Source organism: Strongylocentrotus purpuratus, unplaced genomic scaffold, assembly GCF_000002235.5.
Source record: "Strongylocentrotus purpuratus isolate Spur 01 unplaced genomic scaffold, Spur_5.0 spur5_scaffold_1, whole genome shotgun sequence".
NCBI classification, from domain to species: domain Eukaryota; kingdom Metazoa; phylum Echinodermata; class Echinoidea; order Camarodonta; family Strongylocentrotidae; genus Strongylocentrotus; species Strongylocentrotus purpuratus.
Window position 1 is genome coordinate 19142445 of NW_022145594.1, and position 16500 is coordinate 19158944.

General features: G+C 38.3%; 1 protein-coding gene across 1 annotated transcript in view; it reads right to left on the reverse strand.

Moving 5' to 3' along the window:
- Window positions 1-2964: 2964 nt before the first annotated feature.
- LOC581266 (bile acid receptor) overlaps window positions 2965-16500 on the reverse strand; it is a 39277-nt gene continuing 25741 nt past the window's right edge. The window contains exons 4-8 of the mRNA XM_030977784.1: window positions 14921-15144; window positions 12673-13396; window positions 10350-10580; window positions 8397-8512; window positions 2965-7621 (exon numbers count right to left, since the gene is read on the reverse strand). Of these exons, the coding sequence (XP_030833644.1) occupies window positions 7502-7621; window positions 8397-8512; window positions 10350-10580; window positions 12673-13396; window positions 14921-15144 (1415 nt within the window). The 3' untranslated portion in view covers window positions 2965-7501. The remainder of the gene's footprint in view (window positions 7622-8396; window positions 8513-10349; window positions 10581-12672; window positions 13397-14920; window positions 15145-16500) is intronic.

Here is a 16500-nt window from a genome sequence, read left to right on the forward strand (position 1 = left end):
TGTCATATGAAATTTCATTTCAAAATCTTCAGATAGGACAACGCTATAAGACGGTATTAAAAGCATTTTGGAAAATATACAATGTAATAAGCATTTACCCTTCCTCCACATCCTCAAAATAAAATATATATTTAGCCTTAAACCTTTTTCAAAAAGGTGCATGTCATTACGACTAGTAAATCTACATGTATATTCTAAGAAAAATAGTTCATGTATCTCAAAGAGTTGGCATTTCACACCTAACTGTTTAACCTTTTTTTATTTCAGTTAAAAATACTTGTGGCAGTCTATGAAAACAGAACTTCTGGCAGGTATGTCTTTTCCTTTTATATGGAAAGGCATTGACTTCAGTATGGCATCCTGAATAGTCAATTCTAAGAAGGAGAAAAAAATGGAAGGAACAACACTAAATCAAAACACAAATATCTCTTCAATAAAGAACTCAAATTCTTAAGACCATTTGAATATGGAAGGGGATCACTATATCGTTCTAATAAATAATAGACCTTTACCTATAAAAATATTATGCAAAATAAGGCATACAAGACATTTTATTCCATTTTATTCTATTTAGTCAAAAGAGAAACATGATTAAAGTTTGATATTACTGCCTCTCATTAGTAAACAATACGACAATCAAAAAGGCAAAAGAGAGATACTTGTTTTAAACAATTCAGTTGGTAAAACAATATTTCTTCTGCTCTTTAACATTGCCCTCATTTATTTCAATGATAACAAATATAGATATCTTTCAAGCTGCTTCTTAATTTGGAAATCGAACGACAAGAAAAGTACTGCTTTAATTTAACATTAACATTAATACATGTAATTTGTTTTTAACAATTTCATTGTTTTAACCACATCACACACAATACATGTCTCTTCGAATTTCCAGGGTGACATTTCCAACTAATCTAACAGGTACCGATATTACTTTGGCCATGACTCTCCAGACACATTCTTTCAATGTGAAAAAGGTCGAGTCCAATTTTGCTAAATTTGTTGCTTATGTAATTGGGTATGATCCATGATCCAATTTAGGTGGCTTAGCGAGATGAAGTGGCACAAAAAGGCGCTTCAGCATGCATAATTGTTGAAAATCATGTTTTTATGCAATCAAAGTAGAAAAATTTAATTAGGAAATAGAGCTATTTATCCTCTCTACTACATTGGCTAGACTTAATATTACTATAAAATAAATTGTTATTGTGACATGTCACAAAAGAAGCTTGTATACATCAATGCCATTCAAATGTGTCTTTTGCGGTCTGAGGTCGCTTTTCTTAGTGCAATGACATTTCGCTAAAGTACCTTAATTAGATTGGATGAAAGTTGCTGAAAAAGTTCCTGAAACATAAACCTGAGGGTGAATTTTATTTATACCCAAATTACTTGTGTAATGGTGTGTGTGATGCAGGGGTGATAGTGAGCACTAAGAAAAAAAGTTTTTTGTTTTCCCCTCAACCACGCCCCCCCCCCCCCCCCCCCCTTGAGTATAAAAAAGAGAAAAGGATTCGCAGGGAAAAAATGGCATCTAACAACATTCCCCACTTTCGAGTAAGAAAATTGGGAAGAAATAGGGCAAAATAGGGAAGATTAGAGAAAATAACGGGGATATCGGTAAAATCAGGATAATATTTTATTTAAATCGAGAAGAAGAAAACAATCGGGGAAAAATCTGGAAAAATCAAAAAAAAATCAGGGTTTTATCAGGCCTGGTGATGGTGTGTGTGGGGGATGTGTGGGTGGCACACATACGGAAGAGGATGTACATGTGTGCACTGCACTATACTTGATCAATACAAACACATAAGGCCACAACAGGTAGCACTTCATTTACCATCGGTATACAAACCATAAAATATCATACACAACATTTAAGGCAATAATATATGGTACGAGGCATTGATACACATTTCGACATTCAGGTTCATTCAGATATGATGCGGCAAAACAGTGGTGTTTCTACACTTCGCATTTCTAAAGTTCTCTTAAAACACAGAGCTCAGTAAATACACCCAAGTCCTTGGTTGCAGTGTGTGTGTAATTGGGTTTTTACAGACGTGTATGAATCAGATAAGATTGTTTACGTCTGGGGAGAGACCTTTAACGTCACCATGCGAAAGATGCGACTCCGAACCAGGTCGCCCGAGCCAGTTTGCAGGCAAAGACAGAGAGCTGACCAAGTAAACGTGTCGCTCGACCAACTCAGGCATCTCCCTATTCCTTTGTCGCACGCAATTGCCATTCATTTTATATGCACCACATCATATCTGAGGACTATACAAAGATAAAACACCACCCCTTTCTACATACAGTAATATACACAACAAAACGTTTAACACTGTGAACAATGATGTCCATCATACACTCGACATATAGACATGTATATTACACTAAAGCACATAGGTAAAACACAAAATTCTTTTTACATGTACGTGACAAAAACTGGCTAAATTTGTATCCATACCTAAGCCAAAATTAAAAAGAAGACAAAATAAACATATTAAAACCATATAATTTTGCACATTTCAAATATTTGTTTTCCCATATAACATTACTTCAATCTTTCTTTCTTCTTAACATCAAAGTGATGTTACTTACTTCGCATAATCAAGTATATAAACTTTTGTCATTGCCTTCATTAAGCTTTAAAAATTACATTATTTTGGTGCCACAGTGATTGCATAATTAAATATCAACCCGAAGGAGTTGACCTTTGCCGCAGCCTGAGATGTACATGAATATATATGAATACAAATGCATCTGTATGGCATGTTACATCTTTCTCAAAGGCTTTTTCTGGCACTCCTTCATTTGAAATTGAGACCCCTGGACCACAAGACTACATTTAACTTTGATCCTAATCTTAACCTTAATAGGTTCCTCACATTTCACCCTGTATAACCTTCTATTCAATACAATTAATTTCAACGTCTTTACAAAGAATTAATTATATAATGTGACACTTTTAGTATATTTCATATTATGCTCTAATTTTGTCAAATATGTGAATTCTTTTTTTGTGAAATGTGAAACAAATAAACTTGAAACTTGAAACCCTACTACGGTAAATTCCAGAGCATATGTCCCTAAAACCAACCAGAGACATAAAGAAAGAGACATACAAAACTAAGATCAAACATTTGATGACAGGCGAAACAAATATGTACATGGAGATGAAATACACAACATATGCACGTCTATCAAATATTCAAAATAAACTTTTCCATAGGAACCATAACAATGCAAGTGTAATTCAATTGCAGCATTTAAATATATATTTTTTCTCCTCCTCCACAACCTTCATCTTTACCTCTTCACACGCCGGCAGCATCCAATTCAGCTGCATGCAGTCTACCAAAACTTGACTGGCATCGACAAAAACGGAAAGAAACATATAGGAGGGATTTTCTCTATCACGTCAGTACAACTAAGCTTTTATGATTTCATCAAACAAATATTACTCAAATTACTATCAGTACAAGACATCTCTCTTTGTATATAGAAATTCAGCATTTATGATTTCATGAAAAAATATTTCTGAAAACATATATCAATATAAATCATCTGCTGCTAGTGGTACATTGAATGTACTTTAAAAGCAATCTCAAAATTTATTTCAGAAAGGCATACAAACAACATGATGTCTAAGAAAACTTCTGTGGCCAAGAAAAAATAATCTAGTAAACTCTGAATTTCAGTTGCACTTTCCCGACAAATTTACTTTCTCCATTTTTGTTTTAAACATCAGTATTGTGACAATATACATTCTAACTTTTAAGTATTTCAGTTCAATGTTACTTAAGATTGAAAAAATTGGCTCAGCTACTACATAATTATGAACTAAACACTAAAATGTCTAATATCTAATCATATATGATAAAAATATCAATAATGATAGTAATAATAAAAGTAATAATAGTAAATATAATAGTAATAATAATAGTAATAATAATTATGTGACATTTCATTTCTATAACAGGCATTACTCATTGCATTTGATGCATGTTATAATATTAATGATAATACATTATTTAGCCAGGGTACCCACTGTTCTCCCTGAGGGCCCTGCAATCCTATGATTACCTTGGCTTTAGCCAAGCTACCATGAAAGATGCTCAAGCATTCAAGGAATTTCTACCTCCTGGGTATCAATTTTCTCTACCTGGGTGATGAGTGGCAAATGTAGATCAATATATCATCTTCTACACAACTTTAGGGGCTACTTTTATTTCCATATAACTTCATGATCTTTTAATGCAAGTATCATACAGAATAACATAATATTTTAATCAATAAACAAACATTTTTTTGTGAAACACAGTAATAGATTGAGTCCAGTTAGACTATCTTTTCCAAAAAGATACATTCTGAGAGGAAGAACAAAATAACAAAAATAATGCCTCCGGCTACTTTGTAGCGGGGCATAAAAACCTACTGACAATAAAAATGAAAAAATATTGTAAATCCGGAAACATGATTAACATGAAACTTGCTACTTAAAAACAACACTTACTTTAAGTATTTTGTCAATTCTGCATGAATTAATTTGCAGCATTAAACTTTTGTGAACCACTCTTGGAATTCACTAACAAAATATTTGGTTTTGCAAATGTTTCCAAAAAGAACCCTGATTTAAACCTTGAACAAAGCCCCTAACTCTTGCAATAAAATAAAACTTAAGTAGTACAAATTTAAATCTTCCTGATTCAGAGCCTACAACGTTTCAGAGGAAACACTTGCAGCATATTTCAAACCGGTACACACGATTGAAATACGTGTATGATCATCTCCTCTTGCGGCATTAAACTTTAGCAAACCACTCATGGAATTCACTAAAAAAATATCTGGTTTTACAAATATCTCAACATCAAAAACCTGATTTAAACCTGGAATAAAGCCCCTAACTCTTGCAATAAAATAAAACATCTATGAATACTCCTGAGTGGCAATTCGCTAACGCACGCATACGGTGTATTAAAAGCCATTTCATTCCATTGATGTCGTCTCCAGGAGAGAATTGGTATATTAATTTTGTGCATGATATTGATCATGACCTCTGCCCGTTGTTCTCTAACATTTGTGCAAGTGGACATTAGATCTATGGTAAAGACATAAACCAAACAACATGCATGAAATGACCCAAAATGATGCTAACCAACTTAATATTCTACGTAACAATTTATACATAATGAGCTAGTGAATAATTGGAATAACGTACACCTTTAATACCACAGAAAAATAAATATGGTACTGAAAAAACAAGAATGTAGTCTCCAGATGGTTCTTACAATGTACAATTAGATCATGGATGACGCGACAACAAAAATACCTCTAGTGTACAAACATGTTACATTGAGTTTACAGCAGTGATTGAACAGAACGCTGCAGGCTCAGACCTGCCTCCTGACGAAAAAATGAAACGTTTCAAAATATCTGTACCGACAAATAACAGTATGATTTATAACTTGATATTTAATGCCACAATTCCTGCATTTATCTTTTACCAGATAAAGCGTCATAAGCCCAACAATGACTTGCTTATTCCAATGAGAATGTGTGCCGTGAGGACATACCTTGTCGTAATAGGAGATGTCCAAAGCGCCTCCTGTTATTCACTATTTTCAATTTAGATTTAAATTCAAATTTTGAGGACAAAGAGCACTGCATTGTGAGCCTTTTTTATTAATGTATTGACTTTTTGGCCCTCTTGGCCGGCCAAAGTAAATTGGTGGTTTAGTCCACGGTTTAGTTTAAAACATCATTCCTGCATTCCCGTCATTATTTACATTTATACAAATATACATGTATACTTTATACAGAAATGAGGAAGGATATTGTGAAGGTAGACAATTTTTTAGCAGCGATCTACTAGCCTACTTGACTATATGAGTTATCTTATTAACTATACAACATGTATAGTTGGCTATATAAGTTGTCTTGATGACTATTCGACCTGTATAGCTGACTATATGAGTTGTCTTGTTGACTATACAACCTATATAGTTGACTATATGAGTCGTCTTATTGACTATACAGCCTAAATAGTTGACCATATGAGTTGTCTTGTTGACTATGCGACCTGTATAGTTGACTATGTGAGTTGTCTTGTTGACCATATGAGTTGTCTTGTTGACTATACGACCTGTATAGTTGACTGTATGAGTTGTCTTGTTGACTATACAGACTAAATAGTTGACTATATGAGTTGTCTTGTTGACTATACAACCTATATAGTTGACTATATGAGTCGTCTTGTTGACTATACAGCCTAAATAGTTGACCATATGAGTTGTCTTGTTGACTATGCGACCTGTATAGTTGACTATGTGAGTTGTCGTGTTGACCATATGAGTTGTCTTGTTGACTATACGACCTGTATAGTTGACTGTATGAGTTGTCTTGTTGACTATACAACCTATATAGTTGACTATATGAGTCATCTTGATGACTATACAGACTAAATAGTTGACTATATGAGTTGTCTTGTTGACTATACAACCTATATAGTTGACTATATGAGTTGTCTTGTTGACTATACGACCTGTATAGTTGACTATATGAATTTTCTTGTTGACAATATGGGTTGTCTTCAGTATACATGCTCCATTTCCTGCCGTGTTCCTGAGTAAGGATGGGGGCATGCTTCATGTCGCGAGGGTTCTTGCCACAATACCAAGTTTAAATTCTCTTTGAAAAGGATATTAATATTAACGGTAATGGATATAGATGTCAATGCATACTTTCGACCTGTAGAGAATTTTTGCTCCACTCAACTATTTACCCTATGAAGATGCAAGGAACTCTTGCAAAAGATATACCTTTAACACTTCAGTTGCTTTCTTCGCCTGTCTGCACAGTTGGTCATTTGCCACTCGTGCATTTCTGGACAAAACAATTGGCATCAATTCAGGGAAGGATGGCTGTGCAAAAATTATCATTTCCGGTCTAGATTAATTAGCTCCAGGACAACCCTTTTACCACATTGGTATAGATTAATCTTGCACTGGACACAATTGAATAATCTTGAAGCCTTTGGTGTGTATATCTCCTAATAAATACAATGTGACAGAATGAGATTATTTGTGTGGCATATAAAGAGTTAAAAGCAACTAAAAAATTGAATTCCCTTTTCATTTTCAACCAATCATGGAATATCTGGACGCAACCTGTTTTCAATTCATTCAATATGAACCAAGGGAAAATGACTTCTTGTCAAACCCCCCTTGATGCTACTACAATGGATGCAACATGGCACAGACTTTCTGAACAGGAATGTACAGTGTATCATCCAGAGACTCTGCTGTTGTTCGAATGGAGTTCTTGAGTCGTCTTGTAAGCAGGGGCCTGTTTCACAAAGCCTTTTTTCCATGACATATGACAAAAATCAGTGACAAATCTGCTGATAACCAATCAGAAGCAAGGATTTCAGTAGCTTATAACAAAAACTCTCATTTGTCACTGATGACGACTTTTGTGAAACGCCCCCAGGATCATCCTAATCACTGAAGAGCTCTTCAAGGAGAGGATTAAGTCTGCTTCCGCTGAGTTGGATGGTCATCAGGTCGTCCATGTAGGCTTCAGTGGCGTCGCGGACCTCCGTCAAGAGCATGATGATCTGTCAGAGGCACACAGAAGAAATCGTGGTAAAGCCTCAATCACAATCAGATTAAAAGGTAGGAGAAAAAGTTATAGGTTTTGGGAGAAACATGAATAGCATTCAAATGTAACCTTATCTTATGCAGTAGGCTTATACGGTTGCACCATATGAGAGAGGGGGAGGATTGGGAAGTCCTGAAAAGGACAGCGGTAATCTTTCTTGCTTGAGTGTGTGTGTAGTCCTGAAAAGTGGCTTGGGTTGTTGGAACATTGAATAAGAATTTATTTGTTTTAATCAATAAACTGAAAGACATAACCAGATGAACTAGGAGAAAAAAAATATGCAGAAATGCAACTTTACAAAAGGATCCACTCTACTGATCCGATCACATTCACCATTACGAGAATCTCTCGTTTAAATTTGTAATCCTGATTCAACTTTTACCACTTCTAGAAACCTGAGATTGCAGTAAGCTTAAAGAAAACACAAGCGCTGTGCAATGTAATCCCCCTGTCAAAGAAGCGCCCTTGATGGGGTGATAGAGAGAGAGGGAGAGAGAGAGGGAGAGAAAGGGAGATACATCACAGAGTTGCCAATTGTGTTTGTTTGATTTATTGCAGTTCAATAACAAAAAAACTCACAACTTTCTTATTTTGCATCGGTTTTTGTTCAAACTTTTACCGTTCTGTTTTTCTAATTTTCTGCTGCCATTAAAACCAATAAATGGACTTTTCCATCAAATTCCATCTCATACAGGACATGATACACAGAATCTCGTAGAAGTGTTTCTGACCTTTGCGAAGTGGCCCGTCTTGTTAGGATGGTTGACCTGCACACAGGTCTGTAGAGCATCGACTAAAGGCTGCTGGAGCTCCTCAACCTTCAGGGCGTCCTCTAAGTCTCGACGATCTTCAATGATATATAGCAAAAATACATAGTATTGAAGGTAATGCAAAGTTTTGAAAATAGGATTGATAATCATTCTTTAAATTGTTGATATATTTGGATGCCCCTGTGGATGTACTATAAGAACTAGAAAATTTAGCCCCTAAAACTCTTCTGCTTTCGAGAAATTGAATAATAAAAAATTTACTGTGCTCCCTGTAAATTTCAAATATTCCAAATAGCGTCTAAGGCCATTCCATGATAGCTCAACCATGAATATCTCAGAATATGCAGTTCTGACATATAATTTCCAAACAGGAATAGCAAATTGGACGATTGTAGTAAAAAAAAAACACCATTGTTTTGAAGCTAAAAATATCAGTCTTCAGAGGGCGCTATACAACATAGAGAGTTTATTATTGACAAATTCATCACTTTAGACTCAATTTCAACCGCAACAATGATCATTGAATATTGTAAAACCGCATATGCTTCTAATATGTTCCATTGAACTTAATTCACGACCCCATACCGAAACTTGTAATACCTTTAGCAAACATGATGATATATCATTGTATACACATACACTTACTTCTATTACCTTGAATTTTTTACTAGTAATTAGTCATTACAAATGTGGAGTGCAGTTTGCACTTTGTGGGATATAAGAAACCCAGAGAAAATGCTTTGTCTGGCACCCAAGATGCAAAACCTTGTTCTTGATTTTTCTCCGTTCTTCATAAACTTACCAATTACCATTTTTCTTCTTAGAGGCAAATCCCTAAGCCTATATTTATGAGTCCTATATTCCAATATTGAAATTCTGGGTTCCAGATTTTGGATGCCCATCTTTTCGTGGGGACCTTTTGGTGTCAAGCGGTTTATTAAGTTTAGATCTCCCAATCTTGCAAACTTCAAGACAGAAAGCCCTGGTGTACTATTTCATAGCCCATTGAACAAGGGCTCACATATCATCTGCAAGAGCCTTTGATGGCCCTCGACAGTGAAGGTTCCTTGTGCCTATCGTATATATATATAAATGAGCCTTAAAGGTTTGATTTGTCTACTACGGCTCGTTATAAAATTTCTGAACAGTGAACCCAAAGTCCTTGTCTACTAACTTATTGCCCATTGGACCGCAGCGCTTGTAGATCATATACCGGCCTGATGAAGTGATAGCTAAGACGAACAGTGGACCAACTTCCTCCTCTGTTGGGGACAGTCTTTGCATTTTCACAGTGAAGGACCTTATTTCCTATATTCCAATATTGAAATTCTGGGTTCCAGATTTTGGATGCCCATCTTTTCGTGGGGACCTTTTGGTGTCAAGCGGTTTATTAAGTTTAGATCTCCCAATCTTGCAAACTTCAAGACAGAAAGCCCTGGTGTACTATTTCATAGCCCATTGAACAAGGGCTCTCGAATATCATCTGCAAGAGCCTTTGATGGCCCTCGACAGTGAAGGTTCCTTGTGCCTATCGTATATATATATATATAAATGAGCCTTAAAGGTTTGATTTGTCTACTACGGCTCGTTATAAAATTTCTGAACAGTGAACCCAAAGTCCTTGTCTATTAACTTATTGCCCATTGGACCGCAGCGCTTGTAGATCATATACCGGCCTGATGAAGTGATAGCTAAGACGAACAGTGGACCAACTTCCTCCTCTGTTGGGGACAGTCTTTGCATTTTCACAGTGAAGGACCTTTCCCATTATTGCAGGATACGTATTCACAAACCTTCAAGGTTGAAATTCCCCCTTATGGCTCATTTCTAAATGTCTGAGATTACTAACCTAAAGCACTTTTCTACTATTTCATTGCCCATTGGACAAGGGGTCTTGAAGATCATTATACTGACCTGGTGATATGATGGCTAAAGCGAACAGCAGAGCAAGTTCTTCCTCCTTTAGGGACAGTTTCTGCATTTTCACCGCGAAGGACATGACAGACCCCATGACAGTGATGAACCCGGCACTCTCAACCTGATCAGGGTCGATGGAGAGCGTTGGCCAGATCTCACTGTTGAACTGGCCTTTCTCAATGTCATACAGAGGACACGACGTAAGGATCATGTACTCGACCAAAGCACCTGATAACAAAGAAGAGATGGTGGTCTATATTATTCCAATGTACATCATCATTATAATTATAGTAGTAACTAGATTCATAAGAGCAGAAACTAATCCATGTACATTGCATCTTCAACTGAGTGGCAGGATAGAGGTCGATGGCAAGGGATTTGCCAGATCTCTCTGTTCAACTGGCCTTTCTCAACACGACGTAAGAATCATGTACTCGACCAAAACACCTGGTGACAAAAAAGAAATGGTGGTCTATATTATCCCACTGTACATCATCATTATCATTATATTAGTAACGTGAATTCATTATGTGCAGATACTAATCCATGTACATTGCATCTTCAACTGAGTGGCAGGATAGAGGTCTATGGCAAGGGGTTTGCCAGATCTCTCTGTTCAACTGGCCTTTCTCAACACGACGTAAGAATCATGTACTCGACCAAAACACCTGATAACAAAGAAGAGATGGTGGTCTATATTATTCCAATGTACATCATCATTATAATTATAGTAGTAACTAGATTCATAAGTGCAGAAACTAATCCATGTACATTGCATCTTCAACTGAGTGGCAGGATAGAGGTCGATGGCAAGGGGTTTGCCAGATCTCTCTGTTCAACTGGCCTTTCTCAACACGACGTAAGAATCATGTACTCGACCAAAACACCTGGTGACAAAGAAGAAATGGTGGTCTATATTATCCCACTGTACATCATCATTATCATTATATTAGTAACGTGAATTCATTATGTGCAGATACTAATCCATGTACATTGCATCTTCAACTGAGTGGCAGGATAGAGGTCGATGGCAAGGGGTTTGCCAGATCTCTCTGTTCAACTGGCCTTTCTCAACACGACGTAAGAATCATGTACTCGACCAAAACACCTGATAACAAAGAAGAGATGGTGGTCTATATTATTCCAATGTACATCATCATTATAATTATAGTAGTAACTAGATTCATAAGTGCAGAAACTAATCCATGTACATTGCATCTTCAACTGAGTGGCAGGATAGAGGTCGATGGCAAGGGGTTTGCCAGATCTCTCTGTTCAACTGGCCTTTCTCAACACGACGTAAGAATCATGTACTCGACCAAAACACCTGGTGACAAAGAAGAAATGGTGGTCTATATTATCCCACTGTACATCATCATTATCGTTATATTAGTAACGTAAATTCATTATGTGCAGATACTAATCCATGTACATTGCATCTTCAACTGAGTGGCAGGATAGAGGTCGATGGCAAGGGGTTTGCCAGATCTCTCTGTTCAACTGGCCTTTCTCAACACGACGTAAGAATCATGTACTCGACCAAAACACCTGGTGACAAAGAAGAAATGGTGGTCTATATTATCCCACTGTACATCATCATTATCATTATATTAGTAACGTGAATTCATTATGTGCAGATACTAATCCATGTACATTGCATCTTCAACTGAGTGGCAGGATAGAGGTCGATGGCAAGGGGTTTGCCAGATCTCTCTGTTCAACTGGCCTTTCTCAACACGACGTAAGAATCATGTACTCGACCAAAACACCTGGTGACAAAGAAGAAATGGTGGTCTATATTATCCCACTGTACATCATCATTATCATTATATTAGTAACGTGAATTCATTATGTGCAGATACTAATCCATGTACATTGCATCTTCAACTGAGTGGCAGGATAGAGGTCGATGGCAAGGGATTTGCCAGATCTGGCCTTTCTTGACATGATGTCAGGACCATGTATTCGACCAAAGCACCTGATGACAAAAAGAGAAAAAGAACTGTCCTGCCCTTATTTTTTATTAGTGATGTGCATTTTCTACCTACTTCTTCTTCTTCTCCTTCTTCTTCTATTTCTATTGAGCCCTACTAAGGCTACAAGTAAATAATCTCAAACTTTCTGTCAGATTTAGTCTGATATTTAATTCAGATGCATCAATACCATGAGATAATAGAAAGTTTAATGAAGAAGTTAGTTTTTGAAATTAAATTTAAATTTGATAAATTCCAACTTTCTAAAACATCTTGGAAAAGCAATTCAGAGGACAAGTGTGATGAACGGGAACAGGAACAGGAAGTTTCAGACAAGTGTAGTTTACCTTTGATCAGCGTTGCCTGGTCGTCACTGGAAAGAGTCTGGAAACCCGGCAGCTGCTTGGCAAAGTTAATCATATGCTTCAGGAGAAGAACAACAATCTCCATGATCTGAGGTACTATCCCACGGCCCGTCATACCCCCAGCAAGCAATGACCTCTGACCCTCCGAGTGGGCTTTCTGGACAGCAGACGTGCTGGGTTGATCCTCGGAGGGAACTTCCTTGGGCAGTGTTTTAACCGACAGTTTGGAGGTGACTGACGATGACGATACTTCTACGACTGGAACGGGTTCACTCTCGGGAGTTGGCTTGTTGTGGATGATACATCCGCATTCGCATTTGCTTCCTACAGGACGAGGGGTCGGAGGTGACAACTGCTTCCCTGCGCTACTTACTGCTTCTATGGATGTTGTACTCTGCCTCGGAGGGGACGAGGTCGACGAGAGGTCGCTGGATAATACGGGGTCGATTGTTCTTGATGGTAAGGTTGAGGAACAGGGTTGCGCGCTCGGGGATGTTTGGGGAACTTTACATTTAGGAGACGTCACCTGGCTTGCAGGAGATTCCGAGGACAGAGGTGTCTTTTGACAGGTGGATCCCTTGGTATGTAAGGCTGAGCTACTTGGATATGTATCAGAAGCAGTATTCATTGAAGTTGAAGGCTGAAAGCGGGAATTTTCAGGGCCATCAAGGGTGGTGGGTACAGGCGATTCAGGCTCTGGAATAAGCTTTAGGCGTGTATGTAGGTAATGGCAAAGAGGAAAAAAAAAAGAACACTTAAAATAAGTACAAAATCTAGAATACATATTGGTGATGGTGATGGTGGTTATTTTACCTGACTACTAAGAAAGCATGAATGCTTGTAAGTAAGCAACCAGATGGCCGACGGCTTTAGGTCCTCTCCGAGGGACCTGGTAATGAGAATTAATGCCTTAACAAAGAGCACTAGCACATCGACTTGGTTTCGAACCCGGGCGCAGGATTAGGAGACCACTGCTCTACCTACTGAGCTATTGCGCCTCCTATGGAACTGCAATGACAGAGTGTATTCAACCCATCCAATTCCTGGATGGCAAATCCTGCCTAATATTAAATCTTGTGTTTGGACCATTTTTTTTCCATAAACAGAAACAGTTATATGTAGTTATATCCTAAATGTATGCCCAATCTAACAATGACACAAGGCATTTTAAGACAAATTTCAATCTTGGCCGCTCATTTGTGACAACTATCAAAACATTTGGTGGCCCCCAAAAAGTCAAGTAGTGTCATCGAAACAGGGTGATCCTTTCATCTCGACAATTATGTTACCTGACTGCTATTAAGAAAGCATGCGTATGCTTGTAAGTAAGCAACCCGGGGACTGATGGCTTTAACAGTCTCCAAAATGTCAGCCTAAAAAGTTTGAAACGGGGAAATGTCAGAGCCGAGGTCAGGCAGTGACCTGGAAACTAGTATCCCTGTTAGGCCCTGTTCATATATGACGTGGCAAAACTGCTGCGGTATTTTCTTCGTGATAACGTTGAGTGTAAAGCTACAGTCCCATATACGTCCCGGACCCCATCCGGGGTGATCCGGGATTCGGTCCGTGTTGACACCGTGTTGGCACCGGGGTGGTCCTGGATGGTCCTGGATGGTCCTGGATGGTCCTGGGCGGTCCGGGAGTCGACCCCGGATGTTTTTGACGGTCAAAAACTGCCGGGGTGGTCCGGGACGGTCCGGGACAATAGTTTGATCCGGGGTGATCCGTGTAGCCACCGTGCTGGGTCCGGGGTCATCCGTAGTGGCGCCGGGGCGGTCCGTGTTCATCCGTGGCAGTCCGGGAGTGAGTTATTGACCGCCCAGGACCATCCAGGACCATCCAGGACCACCCCGGTGCCAACACGGTGTCAACACGGACCGAATCCCGGATCACCCCGGATGGAGTCCGGGATGGTCCGGGACGGTCCGGGACGTATATGGGACTGTAGCTTAAAAGCATCACAATTTTTTGAACAAAACATCCCGGACCATCCCGGATCACCCCAGACCATGGTCCGGGATGGTCCGGAGTGGTCCGTGCTCGTCCGTGCTGGTCCGGCTTTATATGGGACTGGGGCTTAAGACGTGTCACAAATCTGTTTCTGATAACACAGAGCTCAGTATATACACACAGGACCTTTGGTGCGTGCAATTGCTATTCCTTTACATGTAACAGCTTTTTTTGGGGGGCAGTGTTTTAACGAGTCGTATGTGAACGAGCCTTTACTTACGTTTGGTGGTGGTTGAGGTAACGCTTCTTTCGCTGATCTGTAAGCCACGGCTATCAACCGAGCTATTTCCTGATGGTGGATGGTCAACTCGGGGAGCAGATCCACCGCCTTGGCGGGGGATTCCTCCGGTGGCACCACAGAGGGCTTTTCAACGGTCTCAGTCTTCACTTTCACCTTCTTGGTGATCGGTTTACGGGTCTTCAGGCGAGTCCTGTCCCACAATCCTTCACAGGTTCAAGAAAAAATTGCATGGAGAATGATTAATGGGTGAAGTCATGAATCTCTCTACCTCCCATTTCAAAGTGCAGGTACAGGCATGTGGCTACAGTCCATAAGACCACAAACAATGCCTCTGTTCATTCAAGCGTGAACACATACGGCACAAAATGATACTAAATGATTCGGGATTAGCAATTTTCAAGGTGAAAACTTTTTTATTACTCATACTGTACAGTGTATTCTAATCAATTTATCTGCAATTTATTATTTCTCTTTTGAATGCAATGCTCATATTAATAACATTCGAATAAGGCTCTTTGTACTCTACAAACTAATGTAATTCTGTAATCAATAAAAAACCAATGTAATTCTGTAACAACAAGATATAGAAAATAAAGTGTTTTCATTGTAATTGTAATTAAAAAGTTCAACAAAATTTGATTCCTTTTTGCATAAAAACAGGTATCAAATGGGCTCTAATTATAATCGTATTTTAGCTCATCAAGTACACATTCACAAAATTTTGTAGAAATGCATTCACATTTAGATGTTTGCAAAGATCGTGAAAATATGAAATCTACCAGACAAGATCAAAGAAAGTCAACATGAGGTTGCTCACACTAATGTGCAAGGTTACACCATGGACCTATTACGGATGGACATTCAATGTGATTCTTTCTTTGATCCAATGATAGTCACCGCCTTCTGATTATGTGAATCTTAATGAGAACATTCAGCTGTTTTAACAATAACGAGTGTGTAAGCATTTTCGGTCATTGAAAAGGAGCAGTTTCCCTCTCTTGGGTTTTGTTTGGATGGTGTGCTCTGTAAGAGTGGGTCTTAAATAAAAGCATCCTCAATGGAGAGAAGCAAAGTTGAAAAGCAGACGATTTTGGAGATATGAAATGTATTATTACTAATTTGCAAACTTTCGCACACACCTATGACCTTATAAAACAATTAGAAGGCCATGATCTGTATCAGCCCTGTGCGTTGTAACTCTGGAATATTATGAGGAAATAGGGGGAAACAGGATTTTTAATCACAACCAAAAAATCCAAAAATAACCTTTATCTGGTAATATCAACATGTTTTTCAAATTTCAAAATACATGTACATGTACAGTACACGGAACAACAATTTCCGATTATATGCCAGAACTGCACATCTATTTTCCATGATTTAGGCGAGTTATTATAACATGTGTAAAATCACTATCTTGATTCTGTCCCGGCTTTTTGGCGGCGACCATCATGAGATCAAAGTGAAGAAACATGTAGGGAATGTTATTGAGACGACATTGACGGACACAATCACAATGAAGTTGTTAAGAAAACGATGAATGTCCAGCCGTATTAGGT